Consider the following 11,849-nt stretch of genomic DNA (forward strand, 5'->3'; position numbering starts at 1 on the left):
CCTTTGGACCTTTTGCAATTTGCCCGGCGCTCTTTCAGCTGCAGCCCTGCGCGGGCGGCGTCCTATAAATCGGGCCCGGGCGCCGGCCGCGCATTCCCAAGGCGGGTGCGGGTGCGGAGCTGCTGCCTGTGGGCGCCAGTCCCTAAGGAGCCAGCGAGCAGCGCGGAGGCCGGGCCCAGCCAGCGGACGGGAGGGAGCCGCCGGTCAGGTCGGCCATGGGCCCCCCGAGGCCTGCGCTGCTGCCGCTGCTGCTGCTGCCGCTGCTGCTGCTTGCCGCCAGCGCCCGGGCCAGTGAGTGAGGCCCCCCGGCCGCTGGGGCGCCAGGTCGGGGGTGGGGGGCGGAAGCCAGGGCACGGGCGGGGGTTGGGGCAGCTTGAGCCTGGGTCAGAGGGAGGACGGCCACAGGGTCGGGGGACAGGGGCACAGGACCAGCTGGGTGGCTTCTCCAGACTCAGGTAATGGGTGGGGCTGGGGATTGGGTTCCTCAAAACCTGCTTCCCTCCAAGACACTGAAAGTCCTCTGCAGTTGTCGTCCCCGTCAGACGCTAGGACCCATCCGGAAGGACGGGAACACCCACAGTTGTCGTTCTCCCTTTCTTACAGGAGACACCGTGCTGGAAAATGTCAGCCCGAGCTGCCCAAGTAAGGCATTTCCCGCAGGGGCAAGGAAGGGCCCCCCCACCCCTCCCCCACCCATCCCCCACCCATCCCCCTGCACCTCAGGCCACTTAAGTGCTGTGATGCTGTGATTGGCGTACCCTGCTCTGAGCCCAAGAAGCCAGTTCCTTGAGCCTCTGACCCCCCTCCAAGGGGTCTCCGCTCTCTTCTACCCACCCTTCCCGTCGGTCCTAAAAGTTCAGCCTGGGAGTAGGGTGGGGAAGGGACCGCCAACTGTTGGTCCATAGACAATTTAAAGAGACATCTGTCCTGTTTGTCAGGGGCTAATCATTAATTTGAAGCGCAGGAAGGTGAGGAAATGCTGACTTTAACCTTTGTGCAGAAATCCAGATGCCCACCCCTTTGTATTTACCTGACCCCTAGGGGTCAAAGGAGCTGGCCTTGCAGTGGTACCCTGTGTTCTCCCAAGAGCCGGAGGCTGCCCTCTGATGGAGCAGCACTGCCACCTCGTGGGCGTCTGGCATCACTGCATCTGGGCTCAGAACCCAAATGTTCTTTTTCTCAAATTGTTCAGAAAATGTCTCTCACGCCCTGTGGAAACCTCCGGAAATTCCTTCTTGGGGGTTTCTTAAATCAGCCGGATACCCTTAATGCTTAGTGAACTTAGCCTCAGATGTTTGGTAGAATCAAAAAAGAACCACAGAATTATGGTATTTTCAAGCTGAAAAGGCAATGAGAGATACTTGCTTTTATGCTATCGACTCTTAATTTTCCAGGGAGTCTTTCCTATAGACTTTCTGAGCCTCATTACTTGACACTCCCTGCCTTGTGTCTCAGATTATATATTCAAGGATTACCAGCTAATTTAAATATTAGCCTCAGCAAAATCATAATGCAGAAGCTAAATCTATAAAGGAAAATTAATAAAAAATAATTTGAGTTTAATTACCATTTTTTATTATCTTTGCCACTACCCCTCCCTGCCCAGGATTGACTGTCCTCGGGCGAGTTATTCCTGCTATGTAGCTGACTGACTTCTCCTCATTGCAGAAGATGCAACGCGTTTCAAGCACCTCAGGAAATATGTGTACAACTATGAGGCTGAGAGTTCCAGTGGAGTCCCCGGGACTGCTGATTCAAGAAGTTCCACCAAGATCAACTGCAAGGTATGAGGGGAGTTGGAGGGCCACTGGAGGACCCTGGAGCCCGGGGCTGAGCAAACCAGCTTGTGCCGGACTGTCGTAATCTCCAAGTGCTGGACTGGCCCTCAGTTTGAAAGTCAGCCACTTTGCTGAGAAGTTGTCTGCCACAGAAAAAAAAAATTTACCCACCAGGTTTATTTTCCCATTAGCTTCCAAGATGTAATTAGAATATGTGATCTAGAATATCAGGATTGCAGACCAGAAGATTTAATATGTTGAGAGATGTCCAGCGGGTGAGCCAAGGGAGGTGAGCATCCCAGGAAAGCATTCTGGAGAGCGGTTTTTATCATCTAAGTCAAATAGTATCTGCTACTACTTATTGTTGAGAATGACTGTACTCCTATCCATGTTCCTGTGGAACAGATCTAAGGGCCACTATTGGGGTTCGTGTGGGAAAGAGAAGTCAGGCTGGGCCACCCTCTTCTTTCTAGGGTCCCAGCATCTGTGCTGTCAGATAAGGTAGCCATTAGCCACGTGTGGATATTTAAATTGAATGAAAGTAAAAATTCAGATTCTTAGTCACACTAGCCACATTTCACATGCCCAATAGGCACCTATACGTAGCAGCCCCCATGTTGGATAGTGAGAATATAGAACATTTCCAGCACTGCAGAAAGTTCTTTAAACAGTGCTGGATAACAACTAGGGATCTGTTTAAACTACAGCTGCATGCAAAGCTCTGAATAGGCCCTGATAGGTACAGTGGTCTTGGATTTTTGGGTTTTCTATTTATATTAAGGAAACATTCGCTGTTGAAAGCAATGATAGCCCTCCTCCTGCCTCCTGGTTTTCTTCCAAACCCTCACTCCTAGGCTGCCTTTCTTCTAGCCAGTTGTACATCTTTAAAGCGCGTACATTTAGAACCAATAAAGATATCATCCTTTGCATGCATAGGGGAAAGCTTCAGAAGCATGGTACCCTAGGACATGGAAAAGGCCAGAAAGCCCTGGGCTGAGGGGGGATCTGGTGTTCTTGGTGGAGAGTCTTAATGTGCTGTTCCCCTCTGTTGTCAGGTTGAGCTGGAGGTCCCCCAACTCTGCAACTTCATCCTGAAGACGAGCCTCTGCACCCTGAAAGAGGTGTATGGCTTCAACCCTGAGGGCAAGGCCTTGCTGAAGAAGGCCAAGAACTCTGAGGAGTTTACTGCCGCCATGTCCAAGTAAGACGTGGGCCTGTGCATTTACATTTCTGAGCTGAGTACCGCTGCACGTGTCGTACATGAGCGTGTGGGTGTGTGTCCACTGAGGCATGAATGTGTGTGTTTATGTTGGGCACGTATGTGAGTGTAAGTATTGGTATTCTCTGTTCACCATGGATCAGGGAATTGCTGAGTTTTCACAACAATTCAAAAGAGGGAAGCAGTATTTACCCTCCCCTACTGAAGTTCCCCTAATTATCATTTAAATGTGGTTCTAAAAGATCTCACGTTTTAAAACTCCTTGAGACAGTAAATCTGAGATGGTTTGTTTAAACAAGTGAACTCACGTTTAAAGAATGAAATAAGACTACGCCTCGTAGTCTTCAGACAGGGTCCCGGCAGGAATTGCTGTGGCCAAACATGGCAGTGCAGGGCCTGCTCAGCAGAGGACACCAGCTTCAAGGGGTCCAGGGAGAGCTGAGGCCTGAGCTGATCTCCCTCCAGGGCTGGCATTTTGCCAGTGCACACTGACCAGGCCGTTCCTCTTGTTTATGACTGGCATCACTTCTGACTGATCCGTGTTCACGTTGTACTGGTTGTTAGATTTTTTTGTGTGTGTGTGGTACGCGGGCCTCTCACTGTTGTAGCCTCTCCCGTTGCGGAGCACAGGCTCCAGACGCGCAGGCTCAGCAGCCATGGCTCACGGGCCCAGCCGCTCCGCGGCACGTGGGATCTTCCCGGACCGGGGCACGAACCCGTGTCCCCTGCATCGGCAGGCGGACTCTCAGCCACTGCGCCACCGGGGAAGCCCTGTTAGATTTTTTGATCATCCCTGCCTCATCTCCAGATCACAGTTTGTAGTGTCCTGAGTGTGTGCAAATACAGACAGTCATGGATTTGTTGATTTGGTAACATCGGAAACTCCCCCCCCTCCGTGCCCTTCTTTCAGTTTGTTAAACATCAGACTCGGAAGCCAGAGTAGGCCTTGATGCTTCTGTCTCTAACCAATACATCTTATTTTATCCAAGACTTAGATGTATCTGAGGGAGTGGGGTGCAGTGACAGAAGGGAGTCAGTTCCTTTTTGGTCCTTACCCTCCTGCAAAAAAGGACTCCTGCTTTTGGCCACCTCAAGGCTTTCCTGTGAGCCTGCATCAGTGTCTGCAATTTTCTGAGAGGATGGACAGCTGTGGGAAACATGCCTGGTCTTCTTTTCTTTACTCTGACTTAACTAGAGCAGGTGCTGCCAGGCCATGTGAAACCCCCTAAGGAAGTCCCCAAAGAAAGGTCCCTTAGATCAGAGTTGACCCAGGCTTTAGACATAGCCTGAGATCATATAAAAGAGTGAATGAATGTCCAACAAATGTATGGAAAGAAGCTCCAATCGCCAGTGGTCGGGAAATGCAATTAATGTAACAATGAGATACTTATCACCTTATACCCATTAAGACTACAGAAATTGAAAACAGCTATAGCACTTGTTGCTAACAAGCCTATGAGGAAAAGTGTACCCTCGAGCACTGATGGTGAGAATGAGTGCCATTAGTCAATATCTACTATAATTAAAAATACTTGTAGCATTTGACACAGCAATTTCAAATGCTTGGATCTAGCCCATGAAAAGAAAAGTAGTAATGTGTGACAATAGATGCATAAAAATGTTTATTTCAGTGTCGTTCGTGTGGAAAAAAAAAACTAAAAAATCTAGGAAGAGAAAGTGAATGCCATCAAACGGGACTATGAATAAAGTATATATAACCACAGAATGGAATGTTATACAGCTTTTTAAAAAGAATCTGTTAGAGCGCTACCAAATGACTCAGAAGGCTTTTCATGGAGTATAATTAAATGAGAAAAGCAAGATAAAGACAAGCATGCATAATACCATCCCATTTGGATAAAACAAGGAACGACAAACTCTTTCTATGCAGATGTTTTCACTCCCACGCTTCTATACGGGATTGTCTGAGTGTGGAGATACAAATGGGGGATGCCCAGTAGGTTGTTCTGTGGGGGAGTGTGACTGCAGAGACCCGATGTGGGTAGAAAAGAGAGAGAGGATGAGTGAGCCAATCAAAGAAGGAAAAGAAATGAAAGAATACCAAAAGCATACACATATTTGTATGCTCTTGAAAAAAAATATATGTGTTGATATGTATGAAGAAAAAATGTAAAAAGAAAATAAGTAAAAAGGAGGCTACAAAGCCACCCAGCTTATGCCCATCAGGTTCATGGTGGAGAAAGGACACTGAGTGACCACACTCTCTCTGGGACAGGTACGATCTCAGGCTGGCTGTTCCTGAAGGGAAGCAAGTTTTACTTTACCCAGAGAAAGAAGAGCCTAAACACATCCTGAACATCAAGAGGGGCATCATCTCTGCCCTCCTGCTTCCCCCGGATACAGAAGAGGCTAAACAAGTGTTGTTTCTGGTGAGAATTTAGAAAGCTGATAACAGTGGCCCTTTGAACGCATCTTCACATATTGGAGCCGGGTCCCACTTATACATCAGGTGGATCATTGACTCAGCTGCATGGCTAGTTACATGGGAGGCCCGATATTGGTGTGAAGCACAGTGCCCAGGGCTTGCCCCAGCCTCTGGGCTCACTGAGGGCTCAGCCCACGCAGCCTGAGCAGGTTGGGTCTAATTTTATAGCAGTTTCTGGGGAGTCCCAACCACCCTACTCCTTTGTTTGATTTTGTTCTGTTTCCACAAGGTATAGCCTCTGTGTGTTTTAAACACAGAAAATAATTGAATCTACTTGCCAGCCTCTTTTAAGAATTTCAGGTTTTGATCGGAGAGAGAATTCAATTTACTTCAGTCCCACTAACACTTTTGAGCCCTTACTATGTTCTGAGTTCCATCCTGTGCTACTCGCAGAGAACTCACTGCTGCATCCTGCAGAGGCCTCTCCTCAGGGAGTTCTCAGGACCTGGGATGAGAACCAAGACACATATAACACAAGGCAGATTGGAATACGAGCCATAAATGAACAGCAGAGAAAACGCTCTGCGAGCACAGAATATAAAACCAGCACTGGCTAGGTCCTAGGAGGGCAGGCAGGTATGCCTCAGAACCAGGATCACCTGTAAGTGGTTTTCTCACTCCAGCTCTGGCCGCCCTTGGAACCAGCAATGCCCACGCTCTGTCAGAGAGGATGAAGCTTTCTCCCAAAGCCACGTTGCATCCGCCTTTTCTCCCTGGCTCCTTTCCCAGCCCCACCCCAAGAACCTAAAGATGTTTCCCCTTGTTGAATACACCAATTGTATCTTTTGCTCCCATAGGACACCGTGTATGGAAACTGCTCCAGTGACGTTACTGTTAAAACAAGGAAGGGAAATGTGGCAACAGAAATATCCATTGAAAGAAACCTGGAGAATTGTGATCACTTCCAGCCCATTAGCACGGCAGTTAGCCCCCTTGCTTTGATCAAAGGCTTGGTGAGTTTCACACCAGCATTGCTATTCACACTGGCAGCAGCCTCTTTACTATTAAAATGATGGAATGGTAGTGCTATAAGGGATCTCAAAGAAAAACTTCTAGGCAAAGAAAACATAAGGAGCAGTAGCAGCTGTGACGTGTTTATGTTTGGTGGGATGGACAGGCGTGTGTAGGACACCAGGTTATATGTACTTTGTGCAGGATCATAGGTCCACTGGGGTAGAATAAGAAGAGTCTGTAGCTTGACTCAGCTTTGGATTTGCCAAGTTGTTGCATCCCCTTGTCAAAATGTCAAGTACCAAGCTCTCTAACTGAATTTATCTAGTGGTACAGAACCCCCATTCCGCCACCTTCTTCCCTGAAGGTAAATACCTATGGCAGGAGACTCAGGTTCAAGCCCCAGGGACTGATGAAAATGCTTCTCCCCGATCTCATTCACAGACCCGCCCCTTGTCAACGCTGATTGGCAGCAGCCAGTCCTGCCACTACACCCTGGACCCTAAGAGGAAGCACGTGTCAGAAGCCATCTGCAAGGAGCAACACCTGTTCCTGCCTTTCTCCTATAAGTAGGTCACCCTCTGCAGCCTTGATTCATTATTTATGGAGCCAGTAGGAGCGGAATGCTTTTCAGGTGCCCTCTTGCAAGCTAGGCTGTGCCTGGGAGGGGGTTGTGAAGAGGTACAAAGCAGAGCCCATCCCTGTCCTCCTGTCTCAAGCTAACAGGCAATTTGGTAGGAAAGTCTTAGGCATGCAAAATAATTTGGAACCAACAAAAGATAGCTGAGACCCAGGCTTTAAGGGCTATAGGTCAGGAAAAACTGGGGATCATTACAGCCTGCCCTGGTTATAAAGGCTTTGCAGAAGATTTGGTAATTGGCATAGAGACTTGTGTATCCAAATCCATTCTGAAAACTGATCAGTCAACTAATGTATATTGAGTAACTGCTATAGTCTTGGCACTGTGCTGTGGGGGGTGCAAAGGAATTTCAAAGCACAATGTTAGTCCATTCCCTCTGGCCGCTCCAGAATGGTGGAGGGTGTAAGGTACATATGTCCTTCTGGTGGAAGGACAGCCAACATGACCAGAAGGAGGTGGTACTGTTCACCAGGGGGATCAAGGACAGTTGGCTTTTTTTTTTTTTAACTGGAGTATAGTTGCTTTACAATGTTGTGTTAGTTTCTGCCGTACAGCAAAGTGAATCAGCTATGCATATACATATATCCCCTCTTTTTTGGATTTCCTTTCCATTGAGGTCACCACAGGGCACTGAGTAGAGTTCCCTGTGCTATACAGCAGGTTCTCATTAGTTATCTATTTTATACATAGTAGTGTATATATGTCAATCCCAGTGCCCCAGTTCATCCCACCCCCCTCCCCCCTTGGTATCTATCTGTTTGTTCTCTACACCTGTGAAGGACAGTTGGCTATAACTATGGGTTGAAAGGTGAGCAGAATTTGGGTAGAAGCGGAGGTGGGGGAAACATTCAACGTGAAAAGAACAGAATGGTCTGGGGAGCCGGCCATTGACGACATGATGTGCCTCCTTTGTTACCAGGAATAAGTATGGGATGACGGCACAGGTTACACAGACTTTGAAACTTGAAGACACACCTAAGATCAACAGCCGCTTCTTTGATGAAGGTAAGACTTTATGTGCACCTGATTGCCAGGGCTGGGGAATCTGCCCACGATGTACCAGCCATGGCTTAGCTCCTTGCTGGGCCCGATGAAATGTCTGCAGGTGATGAGGTCATGGGCTCCAGTGTTCTGGCTGTGGGCCGTTCTACTGAGAAAGCATATTCGCCTCAGAATGTCAGGTGGCAATGGGATAAAGGAAAGGGAGTTCCCCAAAGCTACCTGGGTTTTTGTAAGTAGGAAACTGGTTTCCTAAGTCAACCTTTGGTAGATCTGACAACCTCATACACCCCATGATAAGGCCTGGGGCCTGGACAGGGTGGGGCAAGTGAGAGAGACCCTCAGGGTCAGGGATCAGTCTTTAGAGCTGACTGGAACTATAGAGACCTCTAGTCCAACCCCAGCCCTGCATGTCTTGTACGTGAAGCTGTCGTATGTCTTACCTCGTTGTTCTCAGCAACCTGTGATGTCAGGTGGTAGCAACGTGTGCTTTTATACCCATCAGAGGGGAGAGGGACCCAGAGAGAGGCTTAGTGATGTGTTCACAGTCACAGACTATTAGAGGTGGTGAAAAATAGGCCTCCAGGTCTACTCTAATCTAAGTGGACTCCTTCCACTGCACCGTATTTCCGTGCTGATTCACCTGCCTCCCTGGCACAGGTGAGAGCAGGGTGATGGAGGGGACACAAAAGCGTCTTCCCCTCCCCCACAAACTGCCATTAGATCCCCCTGGAAGAAAGGGTGGGCGAGCAGCAGTGAGTCAGCTTCAGCTGTTGCCACATCAGCAGCAGCGCCTCCTCACCAGGTCTTTTAGGCAGAAGGGTTATCCAATACCAGAGTCACAAAAGCCTGGATTCAGTTCCAGCTCTGCCTCTCACACCCAGAAAGGTCTTGGGCAAGGTGAGTGGCTCACTTAGTGGGTCTTAGTTCCCTTATCTTTATTTTTTTATTTTTTATAAGTTTATTTATTTTTGGCTGCATTGGGTCTTCGTTGCAGTGCGTGGTCTTCTCATTGAGGTGGCTGCTTCTCTTGTTGTGGAGCTCGGGCTGTAGGCGCACGGGCTTCAGTGGTTGCAGCACGCAGGCTCAGTAGTTGTGGCTCGCGGGCTCTAGGCGTGCGGGCTTCAGTAGTTGTGGCGCACGGGCTTAGTTGCTCCGCGGCACGTGGGATCTTCCCGGACCAGGGCTCGAACCCCTGCCCCCTGCACTGGCGGGTGGATTCTTAACCACTGCGCCACCAGGGAAGTCCCCCCTTATCTTTAAATTGAGGAATACTAATACCCTCAGGGAGAGTGTGATGAGTCAATGAAAACACTGAAGTCAGACCCCTAGCACAGAGCCAGATAGATACGTAATGGGCATCAAGTAGAGTACTGGATAGTTTTCTTTTCTTTTCCCCTTTGCTGACCCCTCCTTGATCTCCAGTTTCCAGTAGAAAGATGAGGGTGAGAAGCAGAGGTAAGCAAGAATCCCTCTGACACATTCCTCCTTCCAGGTGCCGAGGCGGTGGGTCTTGCCTTTGAGAGCACCAAGTCCACATCACCTCCAAAGCAGGCCGAGGACATCGTGAAGACCCTTCAGGAGCTGCAGAAACTGGATGTCTCCGAGCAGAATGCCCAGAGAGCTAACCTCTTCCATAAACTGGTGACTGAGCTGCGAGCCCTCAGCAATGAGGCAGTCACATCCCTCTTGCCAAAGCTGATCGAGGTGTCCAGGTATTTCTTGAACGGTCGCAGCTCAATCTTTCATAGATTATACACCTGTGGTAGCTGGCTGAGACCTTGGCCAAACAGAGAATCTCAGGGACCACTGAAATTTCAACCCAGTTAATCAATTAGTCAGTCAGTTAACGTTTACTGGATAGAGAAGTATCGGCTAAGGTGTCTAGAGTTCCATGGGCAAAACACACATACACACATTGCATCCAAGGTAGATACATATTTGTGTATTAAGACAGGAGGAAAATATTTCCCACATTTTGATGTGTATCTTCTAATTCCTAGTTCTATAATGGGTACCCTGGAGTGTTTGAGAGAAAAAGAAGTCTGTGCTCTCTGGAAGCCTATAGGCTAGAGGAGAGAGAACTCAGGCAAACAAAATAATACCGTGCCTTCTCTTTACTCCAATGCACTCACTGTTAGTGCCATGAAGACCAGAGAAGGGACTGAAGGCTGGATGAGTGTTTGCCTGGCATGTTCTGTGTTCTGACCAAAGGATGACAGACCTTTCTGGATGTTGAATCCAGGGGGTCCTTCTTCAGGCTTTGCTCCGTGGTGCTTCTCCGGTGGATAATGCTTATAGGGAAGGCTTTCTGGTTCTAGGGATCTGAGTTAGATTTTGGAAGATGGTTGGATTTGGATTGTGAATAAGGGGAATAAGGGCATTCCTGACAGAGGGAACACCATGGGCCAAGGATATTTTAGCTGCCTAGAAGGTGATGTTTATAACTCTCTCTGCCCTTTTCTTCTCAGCCCCATCACTTTACAAGCCTTGATTCAATGCGGACAGCCCCAGTGTTACACTCACATCCTCCAGTGGCTGAAAAGTGAGAAAGCCAACCCCCTTCTGATAGATGTTGTGACCTACCTGGTGGCCTTGATCCCAAAGCCCTCTGCCGAGAGGCTGCGAACAATCTTTAACATGGCAAAGGAGCAGCAGAGCCGGGCCACGTTTTATGCTCTGAGTCACGTGATCAACAAGTGAGTTCTACACTGGTTCTCCTCGTAGGAGCTAAGGAAGACCCCGCTTCTCTGTATTAAGTTTGTACCCTCCCTCCACTTTCAAATTATGATGCTTACTCTTTTGTTTTTCTACTGCTCATTTTGAGAGTAATGATTTGAAATAAGAAATCAGCAAATATAAGTGTATATTTTAAGATAAAGCTGGCTATGCTCGCTGAATCCTCCCTCTTATTCTGTAGCTATCATAAGACAAACCCTACGGGGACACAGGACCTGCTGGAAATTGCTGATTACCTGTCGGAACAGATTCGCAATGACTGCACTGGGAACGAAGATCACATCTACTTGATTCTGAGGGTATTTTCAGTTTTTTGTATGAAATGCAGTTTTCCTGTACACCCCTCACTTCTTCTGTGCCCTGATTCCCTCTTGTTTCTTTTCAATGCAGGTCATTGGAAATATTGGTAGAACCATGGAGCAACTAACCCCAAAACTCCAATCTTCAGTCCTGAAATGCATCAAAAGTAGACAGCCATCACTGCTGATTCAGAAGGCTGCCATCCAGGCCCTGCGGAAAATGGAGCTTAGAGACGAGGTAAAGTCCACAGAAGAGGACTGAAAGTGAAAAGTTTATTCAGACTGACAAGGATTTGGAATGAGATTCTAAATCTCATCATTCTAGTGACTTTATTCTACTGCTTTTTAATTGCAACTTTCAACACACCTGGTGACTGCCTAGCAGTAAGGTGGACGTGAGAGAAATATTTGAGCTTGTTGCTACTCCAGCAGGCGGAGTGTGAGCTATTCACTATATGCTGTCCTCCCACCAGACTGACCATCGTTCCCATCTTGGGAAAACATGTCTGATTTTTCCCGTTTCCCTAGACTAGGATAGTCAAACTGGCCTCAGAAAGTGGCAGTGGCTCCAGAGCTTTGCAGACAACCTGACTTACTTATTAGTACCAAATTCTCACTGTCCCTTCCCGCCTTTATCCTCATATTGAGATAATCTATGTTAAAACAACTTTATCTTCAGTGAGTGGCAGATCTCCGACAAGTTGTAACTTGGCCATAACTTGTGTATTTTAATGCAGTTGAATTCAACATGCATCTGATAGGTGTCTTCTGAGAACAC

At 48.1% G+C, this 11,849-nt stretch overlaps 1 protein-coding gene across 1 annotated transcript in view; it reads left to right on the forward strand.

Annotated features, from left to right (window-relative positions):
* Positions 1 to 82: 82 nt before the first annotated feature.
* APOB (apolipoprotein B) overlaps positions 83 to 11,849 on the forward strand; it is a 39,489-nt gene continuing 27,722 nt past the window's right edge. Inside the window, exons 1-12 of the mRNA XM_004274849.3 lie at positions 83 to 291; positions 604 to 642; positions 1,669 to 1,784; positions 2,834 to 2,979; positions 5,234 to 5,387; positions 6,241 to 6,396; positions 6,839 to 6,963; positions 7,954 to 8,039; positions 9,529 to 9,748; positions 10,505 to 10,732; positions 10,954 to 11,071; positions 11,163 to 11,309. Of these exons, the coding sequence (XP_004274897.1) occupies positions 216 to 291; positions 604 to 642; positions 1,669 to 1,784; positions 2,834 to 2,979; positions 5,234 to 5,387; positions 6,241 to 6,396; positions 6,839 to 6,963; positions 7,954 to 8,039; positions 9,529 to 9,748; positions 10,505 to 10,732; positions 10,954 to 11,071; positions 11,163 to 11,309 (1,611 nt within the window). The 5' untranslated portion in view covers positions 83 to 215. The remainder of the gene's footprint in view (positions 292 to 603; positions 643 to 1,668; positions 1,785 to 2,833; positions 2,980 to 5,233; positions 5,388 to 6,240; positions 6,397 to 6,838; positions 6,964 to 7,953; positions 8,040 to 9,528; positions 9,749 to 10,504; positions 10,733 to 10,953; positions 11,072 to 11,162; positions 11,310 to 11,849) is intronic.

This window comes from Orcinus orca, chromosome 13, assembly GCF_937001465.1.
Source record: "Orcinus orca chromosome 13, mOrcOrc1.1, whole genome shotgun sequence".
Classification (NCBI taxonomy): Eukaryota; Metazoa; Chordata; class Mammalia; order Artiodactyla; family Delphinidae; genus Orcinus; species Orcinus orca.